We start from the raw sequence: 26,507 nt of genomic DNA on the forward strand, positions 1-26,507 counted from the left end.
TCGTTGGAATCCTTGCGCCAAGCTGAGTTCAACTTTGTTGTCGTTTTCCGCCATGATGGATTTTCCGCCATCTTGATTTTTATCAAAAACCATCAAAATGCATCTCCTATCACAAATTTTGTCCAATCTTCTCGTCAACAATTTTGTGACCTTTGACCTCAGGGTGACGTCAAACAGGAAGTGAGCTCATATCTCTGCAAGGCTTTCATGTATCCAAACCAAACTTGGCTCATAGTCTTATGACCCTATCCTGATCATGCCCAAATAATTTGGTGGCATTTTGACTTCTACGGGGGGCATTAAAACCACAGCGAGTGTGATCATATCACAGTCAATCTTTCTTTTTTTTTTGATGTGAAACTTGTTGAAATTGCTGAAGGCCGTGTGTGTGACGTAGATCTATCTTGTTGCTGTGGCTACTATGTGTTGTTAGCAGCAGGTCTATTCCAGCCCTTTAAAAAGCAACTCCAATGTATTTTCATTGTGAAAACCATTTGCCAATAGCTTTCATTGTAAGTTAAATTACCGAGACAGTCATCATGTAGCCAATTAGCCAATTATGTCTGTCCACCAAAATTGGTTTATGGAGTCATATTCTGCTTGGCCCCCTCATTGCTGCTCGCAGCTATATTTAAATTTAATCTTGTAATAATGAAAAACTAGTCAGCCAATGAATTTATTATGAATTAAACAAGGAAATAAATTGCCAATCTCCTTCTGAAATCATATTTAGCTGGGCTGGGCCAAACCGCACCTTCACTACTGGGCCAAGGCGTGCTGGGCCGAAGTGCACCCACTGGTGGTGTTTTTTTTAATTTATTTTTTATAATTTAACCAAGGGTCTCTCTCTCTTTCTCTCTCTCTCTCTCTCTCTCTCTCTCTCTGTCTCTCCTTGGTAACATCATGTGCGGAACGAGGACAATCTTGCTTTGGATGTCGTCACAACTCCTTGGATAGAGAAAAATAAAACATGTTTGTTGCTATATAGGCATACTATACATAGTACAAACAGTACGTACAGCCGTTTCAGCCGGTTGTCCCTGAAGGCTACATTTCACTGTAGGTTTCATTTGTATTCACAGTAGAGATTTGTGGCATGATATTGTGTCTTGGGTTTACAAATGCTGTAATGCTCTCTGATTTTATCCACCACATCAAACTTGTTGTTCATGGGGGGAATTTATCACTTAACCTTGAAGCTTACGCTGTAAGTGTTGATAATAAATTGAATAAATAATAAGCATGCCGTTTAAACTCCATTTACAAATATCAAAGGACCAGAAGAAAGGGTGGGATGAGAGAAGTAATATGTGGATGAAAAATGAAGGTAGGTGTGTGTGGGTACGTCTGCGCACGTGCGCGCGTGTGTGTCTGTGTGTGTGTGTGTGTGTGTTTGTATGCGAGCGTGTGTACATGCATGTGTGTTTTACAGAGAACTCACAAAGGAGATCTCCCCTGAGAGTAAAAGACTGGGAAGATTATTTTAAATGGGGCGGTATATACAGGGTCTGCTAAGAATCAAAAACTAGTGTTCCTCTTAAACAATATGCAGAGAAAGGCACAGGAAAATGAGGGATAGAGGGTATGTTAATATTTTCTTCTGCTTCACTTAGTCTGCTGCACACTGCACACCGGTGATGCAAATATTGCAAATTGGTGTCTTGGAATAATACTCTGTGTTGATTCAGAGGACGTTGCAGGAATAGGCCTCTGCTTGCTTGCTGCACATATGCATTTGTAATGTAGTTGAAAAAGTATGTCAGCAGACACATATACATCCATATGGTCCGTATTGGCTAAGAAGATAGTTTGACATTTTGAGTTGATGGTATTTCTGGGAGTGTGTGTGCTACAGTAATCTAATGTTAAGACCATCCAACACATTGAGTCTTCAAATAAATCCACAGATCCAGATGACATCACTTCCCTTTCTATCTCTGTGTACTGCAGCTGGTTTTAAATATATTTGAGGAACATGTCTTGTTGTAGTGACTATTTATTGATGTGCAAACATATTGTTTAAAAACACCAAAGATGATAGTGCTGGAGAGGGGGCTGAGAAGACAAGCAGTGTGCTGAAATGAATGGAGGAAAATCAGAACGCCCAGTTTTGAAGCTGTGCACATGATTAAATCGGTCCACTACCAACATAAGCACACACACACACACACACACACACACACACACACACACACACACACACACACACACACACACACACACTCTCTCTCTCTCTCTCTCTCTCTCTCTCTCTCTCTCTCTCTCTCTCTCTCTCTCTCTCACAAACACACACAATCACACAGACCGATACAAACAATAGAGAAATAAAAATGAAATACAATACAAAGATAAAAACATTTAATGGCTACTCTTTATTGTAATGCCCTGAATATAATGTATCTCCCTATTCCCAAGGATGGCCATAAATCATCGGATGAAAATAGCATAGCATTTTTTTAATACAGAATATGTGTACATGGATGGACATGTCCACAATATTCTGTATTAAAACGCAGTGGTCGTCTGCAACAAAATAAACTGGAAGAAAATTCCAAAACGTGTCTTATACTGCCTCCTACTGCTGATTGTTGGTATTTCAAGTGTTTTTACTTAATCGGCCGCGATTTGAGCTTGTCGAATGTTTTGCACTTAATTAAACAAGATCCGGGCTCAGATGCTAAAGGGAAATAACTCACTTGTCGCTTCTTATGTCACTTTAATATAAATAAAGTCATTATTATTCATAAACTCTAAATATGAAATATAATTTCCATAAGTCCAGGCTGAATATAGGGAACATTGAGACACTATTTTGATCAGTTTGTAGGCTTACACGCGATCTTCTCATTTACTTCTTACCTCGAATCCAAAAGATGCCACTTGAATATTTCATGTGAACCCAGTCAATGATTTACAGACAATCTGGCCCCTTGAATCAGCCTGAGCCTGGAATGGCTACTAAAACAACTTTTGGTAACCTACTAAATATTTGAGTCTTTGTTGAAATATCAGTACAACCTCCACTGTAACCAGAGCTGTGACCCCCGCAGTGGACCGCAATCATATTCTGTAGTTTTCCATTTCAAAAGATCCATCCTTAACTAACTCTTGGCTAAGTCTTGTTATGTTGCTATGTACTGTTGTTATGGTCCTGAATGCTGGTGGTTCTTGTCCATGTGTGATCAATAAGCAGTAGTAGGCCTACTCGAGTCATCAAATTAATCAAAAGCAGGCTAGTCTTCAGTGGATTAAAACTATAGCATGTATTTTCCTATTTCGTTTTCAAATGTTGCTTAGATTTGGTCATAATATCCATGTATTTTTTCAATCCATTTTTTTTTTTTATAGAAAATGCTATAATATTTTTTTCATGTATTGATCTAATTCGATTCTGCCAACGTGCTCTGAATGACAACGCCAAAATAAAACTATTGAGAGTGTTCTTATACTGTACATGCCGACTATGATGTGGGCGGGAAAGGGAAAATAAATAAATCGTATTGATTTTATTTTCATCTTTTATTTAATACTTCATGTCAAGATATCTTTACAAAGTTACATCTGATAACAAAAGATTGTGTTTAGGAAGATTAGGAAGATGAGGAAGAGAATGAGGAGGAGGAGGGTGCGGTAGTACCGGCTCACAAAATAAAGGCGTTCTTTCATAATATTCTTTACAAAGACATTGTACAACAAACACACACACACACGCACATGTAAAAAGTCAAACGTCTCCATGGTAACAGCAGACTATGATCAAAGGTTCTTCACGAGACGTTATAACGGTGACAACAGGAAAGAAACGGAACAGTCATATATATTTATATATATACTGTATGTACATATTCATAAACCTCCTGAGATTCCTTGGAGTCAAAAAGACAGACCCTCAACCTGCTGCAAACGGTTTGCACTCACACACTATGAAACCCACAACATAACGTTAGTGGTGTGCGTCTTTCTCCTGTCCTCTCCCCTCGCTCATCCACCAAGCATTACATGGTACTGCCGTTGGTCTGTTTGCGGTACGATACGGATTTGGTTTTTTCGTTTGGCGTGTTCGGTAAGTCAACCGTAAGAAACCACAGAGAGGAGACACTCAGGTTTGTCCACCTCCCACGCGTTAAAGTCAGAGATCATCACTGGCGACAAAAGAACACAAAGCTATAGTATCTGGTCAGAAGAGGGAGGAGTGAGCGTTTCTCGAAGCAGTGGCCTTCAGTCTTAACGGACCCATTACCCTCAACGCACATCGGGAACACTGCAGCCTCTCTCCGCCCTTAAACAACTGAACATTTTGGTGATGCAGACAGAAAAAGCCCTCCAGCTACCTGATACAATGATACTGAACATTTTTAAAATCATACAAATATTCACTGACGGCACAACGCAGAAATCTGGGGAGAAGATGAGACATTGATACACAGAGGGGTAGGGTCATGTCCTATGGAATAGTTGTCATGTTTCAGTATTGTGAGCTGTGAAAGCGTGGAACTTCGCTGTGTAGAGAGCCTCTCCCATTAAATATGTTCTCCCAAATGCCTTTTTTCTGATGAAAGAAACAAAAACAAAAACAAAATATATATATATATATATTGAGAACAATAGTTGGTAAATGTGAATCCCTCTTTTTCCCCCCTGATCCGGGAGTTTGAGCTTTTAGTCACTTAACATTGAACGACAACACGTTTGCATCGGTTGTGTACAATTCCAACGCGAGTCAGTCTCCTCTTTTGTGGTGCGTACCATGGTCGCCCACGGTGACCGAAACCCGGACCCGGTGTCCCACCGTGGCTCACTAGATACCCCCCCCCTCCGGCTGCCAGACAGCACGGGAGGGGTTTTGGTTCGCTTCGTGTCCCCTGGCCACCCCCCCCCCCCCCCCTCCACCAGTCAGGCTGGGATTGAGAACCGACAGTCAAAGTGTCTGCTGAGCCCGGCTCGGCCCCCGCCCGCCCCCCCCCCCCCCCCCCACCCCGGCGACTAGTGTCCGTTGGTGTCGGACGCTGGCGGGGGCGCCGGCGTGGACGGGGTGGAGGAGCGCGAGGCCACGGAGGAGGAGCCCCCCTTCTCCCCCCCGGGACTGGGAGTGCGGTCGCCCGTCTTGATCCCCGCGGCGGGCAGCGTGCCGGCGAGGGGGGCCGACGCCATCGCCGTGGCGACGGGCGCCCGGATGGCGGGCTTGGGCTGCGCCTGGAGTCCCGGGCTGCAGATGAGGTGGTGGCGCTCCCAGTCCTTGTGTTGGCAGAAGGAGCCGCAGTAGCGCGCCGCGTTGCAGCCGCTGCACGTCTCGCTGGCCTTGCGGCCGCAGTTCCAGCAGCACTGGGGGGGGGAGGAGGAGGAGGAGGAGAGCGTTAGGATGGGCCATCAACACGGGCTGATCGATGCGTCCCCCTGGTCCATTTAATAGACTGAAGTGATCAATTGGATGACTACAATTTGAAGTGCTTGATGTGCTTGATGTTGGCGAAATGAATGGCCGCTGACATGCGGCCATTCATTTCCTAACTGAGGGAGGATGCTGGTGGGGGGGGGGGGGTAGTGGTAGGTGGGGTGGACTCCTCACCTCGCTCGAGTCCTCCTGCTCATTGATGACGGAGATGGCGTCCTGCTGGGCCTTCCTCTTGGCGTCGGCCAGCGTCTTCTCCATCTTGGCCCGCTCCGAGGCGATCATCTCGAAGGCCTTGTGCTCTGCCTCCGCCACCGCCTTCTGCACCTCGTCCATGGCCTGGCGCTTCACCTCGTTCACCGCCTCCTCTGCGGGGGGGGGGGGGGGGGGGGAGGGGAGGGGGGGATGTGAGCGGGGGTGTCGGTTGTAGCACGCTGGTGCATTGGGCTTGTATTGCTACCAGGAGCTCTGTTGTTGTCTGGGCTTGGTGCTTTGTAATGAAGCTGCCTCTGTATTGCTTTGTTATTGCGCTTCAGCGCTTCGCTCCCAGGTGGATATTAAAGTACGTCATGTGGCAGCAGCCGGGGAGAAATCATGCATATTTATCTTTCTGTAGCACTGCATAATTGACTTCCTGACAATGCTGCACTGAGCTTATAGTCATCCGCTGCGCTCGTGTAAAGTGAATCTTTATGATGATGTTTAGACGTCCCGGTTATGGACGGCTTCAGCCTCACTACAACAGCACTTTTTGTTGTTGTGTTTCACTGTTTCACGGTGCTTCGTCTTACCGGCTTTCCTCCAGATCTCGTCCGGTACGTATGCTGAGCCTGGCCGGGACCCCATGTCCCTCTGGGAATCTACACAAAAAAGAGGAGGAAGAAGGAGAAGAAGAAGAAGGCATGAGCGAGGCGGTCAGCACCTGTCACTCCACTGCGGTCTGCGGAGAAGTGGGCGATGACACGATGACAGTCTCATCGGCGCTCTCAGCGAGACGGGCAGATGGGCCGGCCGTAATGTCCCGTTACCCTGCCCTGCCTTGGGGTGAGTATGCTACGCAAACAAAGCTGGCATATCTAGGACACGCACCCTGACACACACAGACAGAACCTCCTGGTTCACGAGGGGCTCGAGGCGATGGCCTGGAGGAGGACTAAACCGGTGGTGACAAGACTGTGTCGAGCCTGCGTAGGTTCTTCTTGCAGCATTCTCTACCTTCTTTCAGATCTCAAAAACCTCAAGAGCCCTCTGCTCTGCTCAAAAGTTCTCTTCCCAGCCTCCCCATAAGCCGGGGACCATCCAGTCTGCCATGGCAAGCCCGTCCAAGCCCAGGCAGGCAGGGAACCAGGGAGTCGCTCCGGCTTCCCTACTGGGCGCCCAGATGGCAGCGCGTGGCCGTAGCCAGCTCTGGCTCCCCCGAGCCAGCGGGACGGCAGGACGGCCCCTTCTGTGGCCGATCTGGGATGCTTGTGGTTCCTGGCGCCGGTCTGTGACAGTGGACCAGCAGGGATGGAGGGGGGTGGGTGGCGGGGGACGGAGAGAGAGAGAGAGAGAGAGAGAGGGGGCCATCACAGAGACTGATGGGACTGAACCGCACCGAGCAGCGACCTGCGACTGAGTGCCGCGCTGCCAACGATGCAAGTGGCCACTAGAGGGCGCAGTGAGTTTGGAGATGAGCGGGTTTGGCTTCTTCTGGAGGCCCATATGGGTCTGTGGTGAGGGGGAGCTTGTTTTTGTCTTTCGCCTCCCTTTGCTGCTTCCTTTACTTTTTTCGGTTTCGGTAAGGGTGTTGCAAACGCTGAGCGATGAGATGAAACCGTACATTCACACGAGGAAAAACATGTACCCGAGTGTGTCTCTGCAGCATAGCGAATGTTGACCCTAAACAACGAAGGAGACACGACGAAGGTGGAGAGAAGTGGAGCGAGGAGGAGGAGGAGGAGGCGGTACCCACCGGAGTCTGCCGAGTGGGGGCTGTGCGTCTTGGAGAAGGGCGCCGAGCCGGGGCCCCCCTTGCGTGGGTCGTCCTGCTCGCTGGAGCGCCTCCTCCAGTAATTGAGCTCCTCGCGGTCGGACTCCTGGCAGCGTCGCAGCACGCTCACAGAGCGCCGCGTCTTCTCCACCATGTCCACGATGCAGTTCAGCACCTTGAGGGGGCCGGAACGCACAGCGCCGTACACGTGAATAACGGGGGTCTGTACCCAAGTGCAAAGACTATTAAAAAAACTAAACTTAACAAAAAAAAACAACGACAGATTGAGGTCTAATTGGCTGTGAAAAGTACAGCAGCCTGCAAGTGAACTAAACTCCTGCGAGAAAGACTCAAATGTGCCTTTTGGCGTCAAACAGTACCGGGTAGTAATTATAATGTAATGTCTCTAAACTTACGTGGTCCAAATGCCGCCACTCATCAGCCCACTCTCTGTCTGTCAGTCTGTGGTCCACCGGCTCCTCCCGGTAGGCCCCGTTGGTGCCTGATTAGAAACACACGGGAGAAGGACCACTGTGAATACTGCAGTCTTCGAACAGCACCCATAATGGACTCTTTAAGCACCAAGATGTGGATCTACGTGTGTGTACGACATAAATAAAAAGAATCCCAAACGACGTGTATAATTTGACATCAGTCCTTTCACAGCGTGTTTGATTGCTCCACACACACACACACACACACACACACACACACACACACACACACACACACACACACACACACACACACACACACACACACACACACACACACACACACACACACACACACACACACACAGGACATACTGCTCAATGGAAACTCAGCAGTTCAAACTGAGCCGAGGTGATACTGCTGCCATCTGGAGAATCATATCTGAGCCGGCCTACAGCCATTGCACCCTCTCACCTTCTGAAGTCCCAAGATAAGTGTGATGGGATAAAGGGAAGACACACAAGAAACCGTGTGTGTGTGTGTGTGTGTGTGTGTGTGTGTGTGTGTGTGTGTGTGTGTGTGTGTGTGTGTGTGTGTGTGTGTGTGTGACAACAAGAGTATCGTGACACAAAGCAGACACTTTCAGCCCTCTCTTGCAAGGCCTAGGTCCTCTGCACATCTGGAAGTCAGCTGTCCAACACACACACACACACACACACACACAGCTTTCCCTTGGCCCTCCCCTGGTGGAGCTCCCAGCATTCCAGTAGGGAGACATTCAGACTGACTGGAGTGGCTCCACTCCTAAACACAACCAGCCGGCCTGACACACAGAGGACCGCTACACACACACACACACACATGGTCCCTCTCACTCTCCTCTCTCTCGCCATCTCCCACACACACACACACACACACACACACACACACACACACACACACACACACACATGTATACTCCTACACAAAACACAGAACATATTCCCATGTACACAGAAATCCGCTGACACGTGATCATTTATTTCCCCCCACAGAGAAGACACAGTGGCTGCAAAGCACTCGAAAACCACAATGTCATTAAAGTGGGCACCAAACAGCTGACGGAGAGACCACATGCCCAGCAAGCCTACCACGCATGTTTGGCTCAGAGCGAGAGCGAGAGAGAGCGAGAGCGAGAGAGAGAAAGAGAGAGAGACAGAGAGTCTGAGTGAGGACAGAACGAGAGAGAGAGTTTAATAGAGAGCGCAAGAGACGCACGCACCAAAATAGACCGTGTCGTAAACAATGTCGAGATACATGCATGCAAATGGACCCATAAACACTCTTATTAAAACATCCACGCACACTGTCCCCCCCCACCCCCCCCCCCACCCCCAACTCATACTGCTGGTTCTCATCAGTGTTTAGCAGTTCAAAGCCCAAAGTGTGTGTTTGTGTGTGTGTCTCCGTGTGTGTGTGTGTGTGTGTGTGTGTATGTGTTAAGTGGCGGCAGGCGGGCGGGAGGCTGTCAGACAAGGGACGTAGTCCTCGTAAACACAGCACCACTGCTGTGAACATATCAAGGTGTGTGTGTGCGTGTGTGTGTGTGTGTGTGTGTGTGTGTGTGTGTGTGTGTGTGTGTGTGTGTGTGTGTGTGTGTGTGTGTGTGTGTGTGTGTGTGTGTGTGTGTGTGTGTGTGTGTGTAGCTACTGCTGTTTCCACTGTGTCCTGACGAGTCCCAGATGGAGCGTAGCTATACACCAGCGTCTCTCTCTCCCCCCCCCCCCCCCCCCCCCCACCACCACCACCCCCCCCCCCCCCCTCGTCTCCCAGTCTGGACAGCATCAGTGTGTTTATACACATGCAACCCACCGTGCTGTCACTCACTTGCAAACGCCTCGCACAGACCACCCGTTACGCTCACACATATCGATCATCCCGTACAGGCAACTGGTGTCGGCATGCATCTATTTCATTGTGTGTGTGTGTGTGTGTGTGTGTGTGTGTGTGTGTGTGTGTGTGTGTGTGTGTGTGTGTGTGTGTGTGTGTGTGTGTGTGTGTGTGTGTGTGTGTGTGTGTGTGTGTGTGTGTGAAGGGGCTTGGCAAGTGTGTGATGTCAAAGTGCGCCGTGATTCTACAAGGAACCGTCACATACATAGACACATGTATGTGACAGTTCAGTTCATCCTCATCAAGAAACAACGTGATAACACAAAGTGTGTGACAGTGTGTCCGTGTGCGTGTGTGTGTGCGTGTGTGTCCCTTACCAGGCAGGCGGGGCCGGTCCTTGAGCTCGCGCAGCTCCAGCATACGCTGGCTGTGTTCGCGGTGCAGCAGGTGGGGCGTGGCGATGTCGTCCAGGGCGTAGTGCTGCAGCGGCGGGGGGGTGGGGTGGAGCTGGGCCGCGCCCGTGGCGGTGGCGGTGGCGGCGGCGGCGGCGCTGGCGCTGCCCAGGGGCAGCGGGGGGTGCGGGGGGTGGGGGTGGGCGGGGCTGTGGCGCGGCGCCGGGCTGATGGTGCAGATGCGCTTGGCGGCCGGCTCCAGTGACGTGGGCGGCCGCTCGTGGAAGCCGTTCTCCTTCACCCTGCGGGGGGGGGGGGAGAGAGCCGGGCGGAGAGAGGGGTTAAGCCGTGGAGACACTGATCATCACTTATGTATCGGTTATGTAACTACCTACGGGCCTAATGAATCACCTCCACTCCAGTTACGGATAACTTCACACACATAAGCGCCACACTCCCACACATCTGATCCCATCACCAACAACAGCACCTACACACAGCCAGCCTATCCTTATTATTCCTACATAAGTTAACTCCCTGTCTGTCTGTCTGTCTGTCTGTCGGTCGGTCAGTCGGTCGGTCCTCACCTGCCAGGGCTGTGTCTCTTGGCCGAGTCCCCGGGCTCCATGAGCAGCTCGGAGGAGTCGGGCGGGGAGGCCAGCGTGGTGCTGAGCAGCAGGTGCTCATGCTGGGACAGGTACTGGGCGGGGGTCTGCTTGGCCGCCCGGGCGCAGTGGAGCAGCTCCCTCTGCAGGAGGGGCAGGTTGGCCTAGGGGAGAGGGGGGGGGGGGAGAGGAGAGACAGACCTGGTGTTAGAACTGGGCCGTTGTCCTGGCCTCATCGCGGCGGGGGGGATGAACAGCAGGGTAAGATCTATGCGGTTGCGTTTGTAGCCGTGTCGTCGTGGAGGGGGTCGTGGAGAAACACAACGTTGTGGATATGTATGCGTCTGTAGGCCGTCAAGGCACAGTGTTCTTGTTGTCCATTTCCCTTGGATACCATTTGGAGTACCAAGCGCGTGACCCACATTTGCAGTCGTTGTTTATCACGGACGGCCACCAGAGTATTTGAGGCTGGTGTGATCTGTGTGATAAGTTGAGCGTGGGCGTAATGGGAATGGGTGTGTGGGGTCATTTAGGCAGCACCCACTCTACCATGGGGAGGAGGAGAAGGAGGTACAGGCCCTGAATCAGATATTTCCCGGCCAGACATGCAGCAGAGCAAGGACCGAGGGAGCAGGAGGGGGGGGGGGGGGTTTGGAGAGAGAGACGCACAGCTTTAGAGACAGAGTCCAGATCTGGAGGGAGGAAGGCGCCTGGCTGCTAGAGGGAGGGAGGGATGGGGGTGGCGGGAATGACTCCTTCAGGGTCTCCGGCACCACGCCGTGTCTGGGTGTGAGGCCAGGGGTGGGCATTGGCGCAGGCAGTTGTGGCTCACAAATGACTGCCGTTGGAGGGGGGGCGTCGGGAGTGGATCACAACAACACGAGGTCCTAATTCATAACTCGCTCCCGGAGGGGATATTTCCCAGGGAACCAGAGGGGCCGGTGCGGGGCCGAATGAAACACGATACTGAATAACTCAGACTTGCTGTCTCTCCCTTGCATCCCCGCCTGCCTTTTTTTTTTTCTGGGGGTTTTTCCTGTCTTCATGCTTCTCTGAGCTTGTCTCCGTCCTCTGTATCTCTCTATCTGGTTGTCTGTGTTCCCTAAATAAGGACCAGACTCTGGCATGTTTGTAATTATACCACTTCCTCCCTCCCTCCCTCCCTCCCTCCCCCGCCCTCCCTCCTCTCTTACTCCCCGCCTACACTAAATAAATAACCATACATTTTCCTAACTGTTAAATCCCCCACCACCACCCTCCACCGTGACATGCTAAGCTCCACGGACCTCCTTTCACTCGTAAAAAAAAACGTGTATCCTTTGATGATAAAAGTCTGATCGGGCCCTTGCGTGTTCCCCGTCTCCCCGTCTTCGTCCCGACAGTTCCCTTGAGTGTCCCTCTGCTTCTCCCTATTGGGGACAGACTGTGGGAGAGTGTGGCTCCGGTGTGATCTCTGTGCTCCGATCTCACGCTAGTCGCCTGACCTCTCTCCCATCTCCCATGCCTCTCTCGCTCTTTCTCTTTTTCTTGTCTGAGGCTTGGCCTGGGGCCCGTGAGACACATGTGTTGTGTGTCAGTTCAGTGCAGGGATTTTTCTTGGGTTGAGAGTAGATTGGCGGCGCCTTGGCAGCTGAATGCTCGCTTTTTTTCTTTACCCCCCCCCCCCTCTCTCTCTCTCTCTCTCTCGCTCGGAACAGGACAGAGATCCATGTGGCACCCATAAAAGAGGGAAGGAAAGGGAACACTTTATAGGCATGTTCTGCACTTCCGAGACTCTACTCTTTCTCTCTCCCTCTGTTTTTTTCTCCCTCTCTCCCAGACTCCATATTGGCCCATCTGTCTATTTCCCCTCACACATTTCTCCCTTTTTTCTTTTTCTTTTACACCATCTGTGTGTTTCGCTCACACACACACACACACACACACACACACACACACACACACACACACACACACACACACACACACACACACACACACACACACACACACACACACACACACCCTTCATATTCGACTCCGACTCTCTCTCCCTCTTTCTCTCTTCTCTTGGGAAGGACTACTCTTTTTCTTTTCTTTTTATTACTTTAAGAGGACTACTCTTAAAGTAGTGGGGGTGAACTAGTGGTCCCTTCTCTCCCTCCTCCTACTCCTCCCATCGTAAATTAGCCAAAGGAGGAGAGGTACAGAGGTTAGTTGTCTCAACACTCTCTGACATACAGACAGACAGACAGACTGAGGGAGGGGGGGAGGGAGGGCTGCAGAGGTGACTGAGAGGTAAGCGTGGAAAAGGAACAGATTTGTACCGGCTGAAGAAACAGCCAAGCGCTCTCCGAAATCGCTAATTTATGTGCTGCCTTTCTTTTGGGAGCTCTTAAAAAGTAGACTCTTGCAGACTCCTCCTGCTCCCCCAGGGCGGAGCTGGGGGGGCTGTTAAACTTGCACTTGCCTGTTGCTTGTTAAGTCAACACACACAATACTCAATCCGCTCCTTTGAACTGCTGGGAAGCGTTTATTGAATCTGGAAACCCCCACCCGACATCAATTATATAGAGTGCGGCGTGGTGCACGCTGACGGATATGGAAGGAAACATAATAATAAAGTGATCAACGACTGCTGCCTGGATCACAATAGTACACGGTGTCAGTCAAAGCACCCTCACTGGATAAAGGGGGAGATGGACAGGCTCTCCTTTCAACTCGTATGGAATTGTACCTTCAATCGCGATGCTTTTGAACCGTCTGTGAACACGGAGGTGATGTAAAAGGGGACGACGGCAGACCGTGTGGGAGGAGGACAAAGCAGACGTTTACCTTGAGGAAGGGAATGACGAAGGGGCGCAGCGGGAAGTTGGTGGCCTCCTGCAGCCGCGAGTGGAACTCCTCGATGGTCACCGTTGAGTTCTGGGGAAACAACGAAGAGAGCGGATAAGGTAGGATAATACTTGAGTTCATCCCCGGACGGGAAATGTGGGTGCCACAGCAGTAGACACAGGACAGTAGTAAAATACAATCAAACACACAGAAAATTGCCTTCATACACAAATCAGAGACGAGTGCATTAGCAATGTGGATCGAATCAAACCCATCAACGCCACACAAAAACAAAGTGGAGTCAGGCAGACTCTACTGTTTTACCGTGTGGCATTGTAAGGCGATTAAGGACTAACAAGAGGGGTGGAGGGGGGGTGGGGGGGGGGGTACGTACCACCAGAGCTAGCACTAGGTTGCGGACGCTCTCCCCGATCTCGGGCGAGATGTCATTGCCAAACTGCTGCAGGGTGGTCAGGAAGCGCTTCAACTTGCTCAGCTGACGCGCCCCACAGGTGGCCGGCAGCTGCTGATTGGCCAGCGAGGAGGACGACGAGGACGACGGCCCGTTGCTGTAGCGCTGGGGCGGCGACGGCACGGCGTTCAGCGTGGGCGGCGAATGGTGGTTGCCGTTGGTTACTGGGGGGGGGGAGAGGGGGGCGGGGAGAAAGGGTCACCCAGCCGTAGCTTTTGAGCAGCGGACCTGTGGGGGCGGTGCACCGCTTCACCGCTGGCTCCTGCAGGATCTCGCGTTGCAGAGCTTTGCATCGTATTATGTTGATTATCAATTTTTGTTTATTGCACATTATGCACGTTTGTAGGCGTAAACACGCGTGCAGACAAACACTTTAATACCTTGAGGAATTCTAACCCTCCCTCCCTTTTCTAATTCCAATTAATTCCCCTTAATATTGTACTGAACATTCCAGGGGGACGGAGTCAGCCAGGGCCCTTCTCAGACGGAGCGCGGTGGTGTTTTGAGAGGAGGACAAGACAAGACTTACATGCTGTGGTGGAGAAGGAGGCCGGGCGGGGGCCGCTGGGGTTGACGGAGGGCAGGGGAGGCATGGTGGAGCTGCTATGGGCTGATCTGGAATGAGTCTTAACATCCACAGGAGAACCGGGCATGGCAGGGCTCTTCTTCTCTCTACTATCTGCGTAGGAAAGGAAGCAAGGAGGGGGGAGGGGGGGGGGGGGAGAGAGGGGAGAGAGAAGGACAGAGGTCAACGTTGGGTCAACAACACTGGGTCGAGAGCTAATGCCGGACCGCCACAGTAGAGGTGTAGAATGTCATAGGATTTTGACCCCTACAATGTCAATGAACAAATGCACAAACTTACATACACACGTTTTTTTATTTTTTAAACATCAACTTTGTTTTCTATTCATATTGTGAATGATGAACTATCCATATCTTGAATATGAAGGCATGATCAAGAAACAGGGCGATGGACGTCGGCCGCTCGTCCGCAGTTTCAACAAGTGACTGAGACCAGCAGATGGGTCTGGGTGAAAGGGGCCGCCCAGTAAAAGGGAAGAAAGACAACCCCAGAAAGGGCCTTCCTTACTCTCCCTCTGAACGTCAAGCGTTTTCATCAACGCATAAACTTCACTTGTACAGCTTTTGTTGCAGAAGGCAATGAGCAGAACACTGCAGCCACCACGGACCCAAGATGTACCCCCATGCTGACCACCCCCCCCCCCCCCCCCCCGCCACCACCGCATCCCCTCCCATAAAAGAACCAGATGTCGTGGGCTTTAGGCCTTTCGCTCGCAACTATTCAGATCCATAACAGAAGAAGTGCTGAAGAAGGCCATTGTGTAGAAGAATGCCCCCCCTCCCCCTCATTGCACTACCCCTTAAAGAAGAGGGAGTGGCGGGTGGGGGGGCGGGCTTGGGCAGTGGAGGGTCGGGGGGGAGGGGGGGGGGGGTGCTGGAGAAAGAAGGAAAGGCATGGAGCCATTTCACGCTTTGCTAACAAGATCGCCAATGCTTTTGAATGTTAAACGCATACTCAATATGGATGTAGCGTTGAATGGGACCACCAGATAAGGGGGCCGGGGGAGAGCGACGGCGGTAGGGGGGCTGTAGGACGGGGGGGACGGACGGGAGCGGAGGATCAGAAGATGTCTTTGTGTGTGTCGGGGATGCATGAAGTCTGCCCCCCCCCCCCCCCCCCCCCCCCCCGGGTCTCCTTTTAGAGTGGATCAGACGCCTCTAACTGCTTTAAGAAAGACGATTAATAGACAGCCAAGGTCTCCGGGGGTCATGGGTCGGCAGAGTGCTTTGCCACGGTTTCAGGGCTTTACGAGTGGGTGACAGTGCCTAAAGTCTTTTCGCTTCTATGAACTGAGTGCGGTCAAGCTATAGGGGCTTTGGGGAGAAGGTGGTAGGGGGGTTGGCGGGGAGCTTACGGTTGGATATCAACTGACAATGCATCTGACACTCAAGACGGCTACGCTGCTAAACGCGAACCACTTCACGGGCTCTTAGCGGGTCTATATTTACTCAAACTTGGTTTTGAGGTCGAGCATTCTTCTCAGAACAGGGGGTAAATCAGCCGTGTTTGACTCGTCACGGGTTGTGCGGTTTGGATTTGTGAAGACAGCGACGCGTAAACTAAAACTAATTTTAGGACTGATGTCAGAAAACGGCAGATGACTATTTTTAGGGCTGTATAGGGATCAGCAATGCAATGAATGCTGTATAAGGAACCTCTAGTGTAAACAAACTACGTCATCATTTGTTTACTATGCTATGCTTCCGTCAATCTAGCCTCCGGCCAGTGGAATGCAAGGCTGTAAATAAAACACAATTTGGATGCTCTTTCGTGCAGCCACCCAATTTAGTATAGGCCTAATCCAATATGCATAGGCCCACTCAAATATGAATAGGCATACTTCAATATGTATAAGCCTACTACACCGACGGGCCATCACAGTTGCACACGTTTTCTATCTGTAACACATTGTACAGTCTTTACTTTCTACTCCATTTCACAGTCCTCTAGAAACTCGTTCCCCATGTGCCGCTTTTTAAGCCCTACAGCCTGCCTGCCAACACTCCACCTGTTCCCCAACACAGGGGGCAGGAAGGAGGGATCCATGCGCACACACACACACACACACACACACACACACACACACACACACACACACACACACACACACACACACACACACACACACACACACACACACACACACACACACACACACACACACACACACACACACACACACAGCCCGCTGCGGGAAGCCTGCAGCCTTCAGCAGACACACAAACACAAACACACACACACACACACACACCGCATACACACCGCCAGGAAATTAGAATGACATCTCAATAACAGAATCAACATAGGGGCATATGGCCTGAGAGTCAACAGTGGCACCGTAATAATAATACTACTACTAATAATAATAATAATAATAATATGAAGAGTAATTATATGAATAATAACTAGAAAAATGACCCCGAAGATTTTCTTCTTGGTCACAAGCAGACTTTGACTGCGAGTTACAGCGCCCTTTGTCACCAAAGGGGCAGTTTACTCTTGGAGATCTGCTTATGCACGGTTTCTATACATATACCAACTTTTGCAATTCTGACTTATTCACCTTCGTACAGAGCCCCCCCTGGGGTCACATGACCAAAAACCAAAAAAAAACATGACCAAAAAAAAAAGTAACGAGTAAATCCACGAGCATGGAGGAGAGAAGTGTGCGCACGAGTAGATCATTACGGAAAATAAGGAGGAAGAATAATATTAAGAAACATAATAGTGTGGCTTGCTTTACAACCACACAGTCTAAACAACACACAGACCCAAACCGTAATCCATTATTTATGTGATTCAATGCCATGTCCACAATAAAGGCCAGTTAGGTGAGCATCATTCCTGAATGAAAATGTATTTTGCAAAGCAACTACTAGAATACGGTGAGAGCATGAATAAATCTGCACTACATTGGGGTGTTGTTGATGCACATGTGGTCTTATCCTGCATGCCATCTACGTGGGCAATAGAAAAATGAGGTTGCAGCTGTGTCCATGGAATCTTGAGATATATGTATTTAGCCGTTTTAGGAGGTAAACAGCAATGCCGTGCATTGATGCAAGCGACATCAGGGGGTGTATGTGTGCGAGTGTGAGTATGTGTGTGTGACCCAGAGAGATTTGCCTCTGCTTGTCAATTCGATGGCGCATGATAGCTGGATGACTTCATCTGTAGACACCTGAGACCACCCCATATACTCACAGCAGAAGCAGCTGGCAAGGCAACCAGAGAACAAACACACACGCATACACACACACACACAGTCTGATGTTAACCCAGGTGAATATTGGCTTAGAAGAGGATGTAAGATGTTTGTCTGCGCTAAATGCCACCTGTCACCATCTCCCTAATGGAACAAAGGCTATGTGTGCACCACAAAGAAAACAGCCTCCAGTCCGCGTCCACACGTCAGCAGACTGAAGACGAAGTCCATGCTGGCCGGGCAACGCATAAACCACAGGGAATTTGCCTTTTAGGAGGAAGTGGTTAAATGAATAAAGACAATAGGTTTGGATACAATTGTTACCATCCATAAATACAGTGGTAGAGAATAAGTGAGAGCCATATCAACTACAATTATTGTATTGTATCCTTCTGTGTCTGGTGTTTACAGCGTTTTTTTATCTGTTCAATTTGCCTATAATTATCATAATTATCACGCTTGGCTATAAGCTGCAACTATATTTGCTTATATTTCATTATTATACTTTGTTGCCCATATTATACAGCTTATGATTGCTAGTGAGAGAGAAAGAACCTAAAATTGAATTTAATGTTTATTTACTTTTCATACCTCACACGATAGTCACCACACTGGTCGGACATGATTAGTAATGCAACGGAAACCCTTGTTTTTCTTCTAAAGTTCACGAGAAGCAGAAGGAATGATTGGATCTGTATAAACATACTGTGTGTGTGTGTGTGTGTGTGTGTGTGTGTGTGTGTGTGTGTGTGTGTGTGCATGATGAGACCTCACAGCTTCCATCAATATTCTGTTATCTCCTTCCTGTCGTTGCTGATGAGGTGAGAAGAGAGATGACACAGGCCTGACTCACTGATAGCTCCAAGACAGGCGCTGGTGTGGGCAGTAACCGTCGACCCAGAACACACACACACACACACACACACACACACACACACACACACACACACACACACACACACACACACACACACACACACACACACACACACACACACACACACACACACACACACACACACACACACACACACACTCTCTAAGATGCACTCACAAATAAATAGCAGCCGGCCTATATGTCAATTAAGACTTGCCAGAGAGTCACTTAACCGTGCTTGCCTACCGTTCATATTAAGATAGTAAATTAAATCCCTAAATTAAATCCCCCATTTTGTCCCTCTGCCAGTGTAATCTGCCATGGCAAAATTTTTTTGCATGGTTTGAGACTATTTGAATATTTGTATAAAAACATGAACATGAAGCTGATCATAAGGGTCATGGGTTAGTAATGAGTGAGTATTGCACATATCACAACATCTCCACAATTTCAAATGTATAAAAACCAACTATATTTGTGTAGGTTTATTACATTGAATATATTAAATCAAAAATCTACCTTTTTGAAATATATTCCTTCTTCTCACAAACAGAAAGGATATGAAAGAAAGGATATGAAAGGGTACGGCTCGAAAGGTTTTGGGGTTAAAATCTGTTAAAACTGTGGGCCGTGGCAGGACCCATGCAAATAGATCAGCTCTTTTCTCTCCCTCGCCCCGTCTCTCTCTGCTCACTCCCCCTGCCTCTCCCACTACAACCCCCCCCTCCCCCCCGCTCTCTCCTAGACCATATGGATCTAATCGGCCAAGAGCCGGCCAGCTGGGACCGCCAACAGTCACCTGTGAGGGGGCCGGGGGAGGAGGGAGAGAGGGACAGAAGGGGCCGATATCTCCTCCCCCTCACCAAGCCATGGCCCTCACACACACAAACACACACTGCCTTCCTTCCAAGGCCAGGCGAAGAGAGAGAAGGAGGACAGGGTGAAGAGGGAGGAGGGGAGAGGAGGACTGAATGCAAGAGGGGGGGAGGGGGGGGGGGGGAATGTTGCAAGTGGCCTTAAAGGCCGTGTAGACAAAGGCAGCACCTGGTCCCACGTCCATCCGCACGCACCGCCACAATACAGTCCACATCTGTTCTGCCTCCACACACACACACACACACACACACACACACACACACACACACACACACACACACACACACACACACACACACACACACACACACACACACACACACACACACTTTGTGTACGCTGCCATGCGTGTTTTGCTTATGAATATGTTGTTCCACTTAAATCGGTGCAGACAGACAGAGGCGGTGCCACGTTGGGTGTAGTCCTACGCTAGTTCCAACCCCATTACAGGCACCCACATGCAGGCTTAGAGGACCCGTCTCTCTCAGCAGCCAACACTAGCAACGATAGCTGCTCATATGCTGCTCCATGTCTATTTTATGGTGTGGGGGGGAGGGGGGGGGGGGGTCTTCTCCATCCATTCAGCACCATGACCCATTATGAGACCACTGAGACACTTAACCTCCTCTAAGTGTCCCATCATGATTTATGCCTAATGGAGATTTGGCTACGTTGATGGCCAATATTAAGTCTTGCAATTTCGGACACGCACATGTTGGCTTTGTTTTTAATCCGTGCATGTTCTTTCGGCAGTCTTATATTTCTCATCGTTTGCCACCGACGTGATGTCAACAGCTCCCATGCATCGTCCAAATCAAGAGACGGGAAAAGTGCACAGAGAGAGGAGATGACAAATTGGTCTGCAAATTGGTGGCGCCAGGAGTGCAAAGGGAGGCCCCCGCCAGGGAGGGTAAGAGGAGGAAAAACAAGGGGAGAAAAATACTGTTTTCACTTGGTTTCATCAGAAAGACAAACCTCTAGCTGTCTAAAGTCAAGGGCGGGTTGTTTGTCTTGGCTTCCATTACCGCCTCCCAGCCCTGCAGAACACATAGCTGGACCAGACCCAAGCACAACACTCTGCTAGGTAGTCTGTACAGTGTATAGTACTCGTAGTGTGTGTGTGTGTGTGTGTGTGTGTGTGTGTGTGTGTGTGTGTGTGTGTGTGTGTGTGTGTGTGTGTGTGTGTGTGTGTGTGTGTGGTGTGTGTGTGTGTGTGTGTGTGTGTGTGTGTGTGTGTGGACGGGGAGCAAGAGAGACGGGGGAGAATGGGTCAAGTGGTAGAAGAGCGCCGACTTGAACGACAGGACACCGTCAGACGTACCGACGGAAAATGAAAAAGGACAAGAGACGGGCGGCCTAACGGCGCGCAAGCGAGAGAAAAGTAATTTCTGTGTTTGGAAATGGAAACGATGTGCTGCTGAGGCGACCGCACTGTGGTTCAGTGAGATGGAGATAGAAGGAATAGGAGAGAAGAAAAAAAAAAAAAAAAAAAAATATATATATATATATATATAGAGAGAGAGAGAGAGTGAGCGAGACGTTCGGCCCCTCTGACGCCATGCAGACAGCTTGGGCTCACCCTGCAATAACCTTGTCACTCAGAAACATAACGACTAAAGCAGCTCCCCTTGTCCTGCAGCCACATGGTAAAAACTGACCAAGAAATGGAATTCTACTTACTGAGAGAGAGCGAGAGAGCGATATTGCAAGCAAGCAGGAGAGAGAGAGAGAGAGAGAGAGCGAGAGAGCAAGAGCGAAGACAGTGCGAGAGCGAGGGAAAGAGATGGTCAGAATGGCACTGACAAAGGGTATTATTGACCACGGGGTGGACGGTACGGGCAGCCTGAGGTCACAGCTCAGAGGGAATGCAGTAGTTCATAGAGGGGGGGGGAACCCTGGAGCCGAGTGTGAGGAGGATTAGAACGCTGCTCCTGCTGTTGTCCATCTCTGCAGAAAACATCTTTAATACCCTGGGACTGCACTGCACATCTGACTCATTACTTTAGAGCAGATGTTACAGGGAAGAGTGCACGCAAAAGCACACACACACACACACACACACACACACACACACACACACACACACACACACACACACACACACACACACACACACACACACACACACACACACACACACACACACACACACACACACACAGTCCAGCTTGGCGCAGCTGTTTGAAAGACAGATGTGTATGCGTGTGTGACTGACTGTGTCTGTGCTTTGACCCCATTTCACCAGGTGTTCGTTCAGTCATCAGGTGAGGACAGCGGCAGCCTACACCTGTGAAACAGCTTGCCCGGGGGGGGGGGCTAAACTCTGCACACAACACAACTACAACAGCGAACGCGAACCGACACACGAGTTCACCCGTCAATCATTACTTCGACCTTACCGCACTACGGCACGTCGCCTCGACACAACACACTCTCGGCCAGCAGCGCCCCTGCTCCCAGCCCGGCACCCAGACATTTTCTGCCTATCAGGTTACAGAGGTTCCCACCTCTCCGTGGCTAATTGGTTACCCTGCCCCATCAATCACTTCCAAGCCCCGGCCGCTCTAACGTCTCGTCCAACCACCGGCAACCGAAGCCGGCTGTAACATCGTGATAACAGTAAGCTCTGCTGCTTGTCTTTAGTCAACCATTGTGTTGTCCACATCTGGATGGGGGATGGGGGGGGGGGGGGGGGGGGGAGAGGGGGTAACCGTAGAACATACATGAAGCTCCCCTGACATGAGTGGGACTAATGAACCAGCGGGGGTGAGAGTTTGTCTGAAGGCCTCAGACTGTGTGGCTCCTATGTTACAAACCCCATTGAATCCAACTTAACCTGTCACGCACAGACGCGCGGGGGCGTGACCTGCATACACACAGACGCACTGAGGCAGTGAGTTACAGTAGTCCATAAAAACCAAATTCAAGCTCCAGAAATAAGGAAGTGGAGGAGAACAGTGGAGCGTTTCAGACCAGGTGGAAATAGCACTAATAACAGCAACAACTAAAAAAGCCCCTGGAAAATAGGTATTTGGAACCAGATGTCTCCATTGCCACGCTAAGGTACACTCCTATTCGTGCTACCGGCATACATGTAGCGGTGGTTGAAATGTGGTGGACTTGCCACGGTAAACAAAAAAACCCTAATGCTTCACAATGACACATGCCAATGCTGTATGTCATGTCGATCCAAGTAGAAACATCAGCTCTCAAATGGTAACTGCCCTCTGAATGGGATCAAGGTTTAGCAAGCTCAATTTTCAAAACAGCTTGAGGCACACTTGAGAAATGACACATTGCTCCTTCAGGCCATTTGCAGATTTCACAACCTATTAAGGAGTGCTCTGATAAACCGTTCCAACACTGGATTGAGCTAGCTCTTTGAATGAGTAGTTTCAGTTAGGAGTCGTTTGAAGTGGTTTCGGATTCGGTCCAAGCTACGGAGCAAACAAGTAGCCTGCATTTCTGCTTTGGTCAAGAAGAAAAAAAAAAAAGGGGGGGAGAAAAAAAAAAAAACACTCAAACAACCAACATAAAATAACGCTGCAGGGTTTCTGGGTTTGTTGTTTGATGGCGCAACAGATGAGAGCCAGCTGAGCCTTAGGTATAGGAGCAGAGCGGTGGGGTGAAGGAGTGCTGTGGGCGGGCCTGGCTCAGCAGAACGAGGGCTCTGCGCTGCAGTGTGGCTGAGAGAGAGCGATAAGTAAAACAAAGAGGCCAGCTGTGTGCAGAACAATGGAGGGGGGATGAGTGGGACGGCCGCGGGGGATAAGTGTACCTTATGCATGTGGGCTATCAGATAAGGTGTGTGTGTGTGTGTGTGTGTGTGTGTGTGTGTGTGTGTGTGTGTGTGTGTGTGTGTGTGTGTGTGTGTGTGTGTGTGTGTGTGTGTGTGTGTGTGTGAAGGGGCTTGGCAAGAAAAACAAAAAAAACAGGATGCTGAAGTAGCATATTCCCCCTTCACTGATTGAAGTATGCAATCCCGACGCTTTGGAGGCTATGATGTGTTTGGATAATTAATGTTTGTTATTATTGTTGTTTCCTACCGTGCTGCTGAAGCACATCTAACCGTAGCTTTTTCTAACATCTAACCGTAGCTTTGATGAGTTACTTAAACAACCAATCTCCAGAAAGGGATGACATCTCTCAGATCTCTTCCCATGAACTTCGTCGGTGGCTGTGACCATAATGCCTTGTTACTCCGTGAAGAAGACATAAAAATGCTTCATCGCACAGCTACCCGTCTCTGCTGGGAGGACCACACCGGCTCGGCTAATAGAAGCTCTTGTGCGGGGGTCACCGAGCATTGCTCCCGGGCCAACGCGGGGTCACTCGACCACTGCAAGTAGACCCCTGACTGAGGCACTTAGCACTAGAGCGCGAGTGTGTGTGGGTGTGCGGGGACTGGGAGGGGGTCTATTCCCATACAATATCTGCTTGGAGGCAATAGGAGGGAGGGACCGCAGGTGGTTAAATGCACATTGACAAATATACACCTTCCTGGGGATTTCCTTTGAGAGAAAGCAGAACTTGGCAGAGAGGGTGTGTGTCTGCCAATGGGTAGATACACAGCTGTAGCATAGAAGCAGCAATCATATTCGTATTGAGACACACACTCACACACAATGAAAGAGCCCCCGGGGACCAGATATCACAGTCCTAACCACTGGAACTAATAGAGTGCTTCCTGCACCCAACCCCTGAGACAGCTGCACAACTCCCGCTGAGTGCGTGTCCACGTGTGTGTGTGTGTGTGTGTGTGTACGTTTGTGCGTGTATGTCTGCTTGTGCATGTGTGTCTGCATGTGTGTTTCACCGTTTTTTGGCGATTACACAACCTAGTGTATCCAAATGGGACGAACAAAAACATAAATAAGTTACAGCCTTACCTAGTACATTAGCACACACGCACTTACGGGCTCCTGCTGTCAGGAGTGTGACAGAGGCCAGCCGTGCAGGCAGAGGTCTCTGGTTTGAGGCTGCCCAGTCGACAGTCAGTCTCCCCTATCTCCCTAAAGGACTGGCCTGGCCGGGTCTGACACTATCCAGCTCTCTCTCTCTCTCTCTCCCCCCCCCCCCCCCCCTTCTCTCTCTCTGGCAGCCTCTCTTTTCAAACCCTCCCTCCCCCTCCATCTATTTCTTCTACCTACCAAAACACAAACATCGCCCCTTGCCTTTGTAGGGATTCAAAGCAATCCCAAATACTCCCTGGGCGTGACTTACACACCGAAAAACGTAGCTAGTATTACTAAGCCCATCCAAAAAAGGGCTATTCATAATAACCCTAGACCAAAACAGTGTGGCACACCACTGACATTTGTTCCCAGTTGGATTTCACATTCCCACACCCATGTGAAGAGTGTTGTGTAACATGTAGACACAGCTTGAAAGACAGACACAGCCGTATGACCCCCCCACCCCCCTCCAATACACCCCCCATATGTCTGGGACAGTGAGGACATATGCATGCTCCTGCCCTTCACCTAGCAGGCAGAGTCTCTCTCTCTCTCTCTCTCTCTCTCTCTCTCTCTCTCTCTCTCTCTCTCTCTCTCTCTCTCTCTCTCTCTCTCTCTCTCTCTCTCTCTCTCTCTCTCTCTCTCTCTCTCTCTCTCTCTCTCTCTCTCTCTCTCTCTCTCTCTCTGCCACGTGGAATAACTGGTCACTGCTCAGGAAGAATGACAGCTGAGAAAGAAAGAGAGAGAGAGAACTAGAGGGCGGAGGGAAGAGAGAGACTCTGGTGGTTATCACAGGCTGTGTTTGTCAGAACTGACCACAACCATCACAGAGTTCTAAACTTGCAAGCGGGACGTCAAGGCGCCAGTGTAATGCAATCAAAGGGATTACTGCAACAATAATCATGGTGTCCATATGGCTGGACAGGAGTAGAGATTTTTCATTTGGGGAGGGGGTTGTGAGTGGGGTGGGGGCTAGTAAACAGAGCTAGCGGATAAGTGTCTCCCTCGCTTCAGCGAAACCTCAGCAGACGGGGATGAGGAGATGAGGGGATAAAAGCAGGGAGGGAAAAAAACTAAACAGGATGAAGCGCCATCTGCACAGCAGAGCTCCGCACTGGGAAGTTGAGCTCACGTTTACTAAGTCACATTTAAAAAGACTTTGCGAACATACTGTATATTCCACACACGACACCGATGCACCGATGGAATTGAGGACACACAAAACGCGCGCGCACGGAGACACACACACACACACACACACACACACACACACACACACACACACACACACACACACACACACACACACACACACACACACACACACACACACACACACACACAAACAAAAACAGACTAATTCATTGCTATAGCAACCCTAACACATGTGTCTCTCTTTTCCTACCTCCGCTCTGGTAGAGTCCAGTCTTCAACGTTGAAAAAGGGATAACAAGTGAACTATGATGGCGGCTCCGGCGGCGGTGTCAGTCAGTCTACTTTCTTATCGCTTCCTTTCCGTCTCTCGCTCTCTGCTTTTCGCTCCACGGCTTCATGTGTAATGCATGTGTTTGCGTTCCCACATATGTGAACGCTCCACCGCGGCGAGGGGGGGAGAGGGTGAGTGGTGGTGGTGGGGGCCGGAGTCAGAGACACAGATGGCACCCAGATGGAGATGGGAGATATCCAGAGCTGGCCAGCGCAGCACTACACTACACATACACAGAGATACTCCCACTCGCTCGCTCTCTCTCCCTCTCCTGCTGTCCGTATAGCTCAATCAGTCTTTTTCCTCCGGTAGCTGCTTCTTCTTCTTCTTCTTCGTCTTCTCCCTCTTGAATGTGAGCTCTTGTCCCCTTGTTATGAATGCTCTCTTGCTGCGTCGCTCTCCGTGGTTTCCTTTTGGCGTCGGGTTGTTTCTCTCTGTCACTCACAGACACACACGACCTGTGTCCTCTCGTTCGCTAGTGCGCTCAGGCTTTGAGAGTCTACTAGCCCTTTCTTCGCTCTCTCACTGCCGAGGCTCCACCCCCGTTTTCCCACACACTCTACTCCTCTGTTCC

General features: G+C 50.0%; 1 protein-coding gene across 1 annotated transcript; it reads right to left on the reverse strand.

The window, feature by feature from the left end:
• Nucleotides 1–4,982: 4,982 nt before the first annotated feature.
• cbfa2t2 (CBFA2/RUNX1 partner transcriptional co-repressor 2) lies at nucleotides 4,983–26,507 on the reverse strand. Its single transcript, XM_084463542.1, has 11 exons — nucleotides 25,853–26,507; nucleotides 14,478–14,627; nucleotides 13,871–14,112; nucleotides 13,477–13,566; nucleotides 10,645–10,826; nucleotides 10,043–10,359; nucleotides 7,778–7,863; nucleotides 7,344–7,536; nucleotides 6,181–6,249; nucleotides 5,567–5,757; nucleotides 4,983–5,322 (listed from the first exon to the last, which is right to left on the reverse strand). The coding sequence occupies exons 2-11, from the start codon at nucleotides 14,599–14,601 to the stop codon at nucleotides 4,984–4,986; spliced, it is 1,833 nt and encodes a 610-aa protein (XP_084319668.1). The 5' UTR covers nucleotides 14,602–14,627; nucleotides 25,853–26,507; the 3' UTR covers nucleotide 4,983.

This window comes from Micromesistius poutassou (genome assembly GCF_964030765.1).
Source record: "Micromesistius poutassou genome assembly, chromosome: 2".
In the NCBI taxonomy this organism is placed as follows: Eukaryota; Metazoa; Chordata; class Actinopteri; order Gadiformes; family Gadidae; genus Micromesistius; species Micromesistius poutassou.

Excerpts from the sequence above, each read along its gene's own strand:
- cbfa2t2 (XM_084463542.1), bottom strand. The coding sequence starts at position 14,601 with ATGCCCGGTTCTCCTGTGGATGTTAAGACTCATTCCAGATCAGCCCAT. Across the intron at positions 7,864-10,042 it reads GGACCGGCCCCGCCTGCCTG|GCACCAACGGGGCCTACCGG; the intron begins GTAAGGGACACA and ends GTTTCTAATCAG. Across the intron at positions 6,250-7,343 it reads CCCCCACTCGGCAGACTCCG|ATTCCCAGAGGGACATGGGG; the intron begins GTGGGTACCGCC and ends TTTTTTGTGTAG.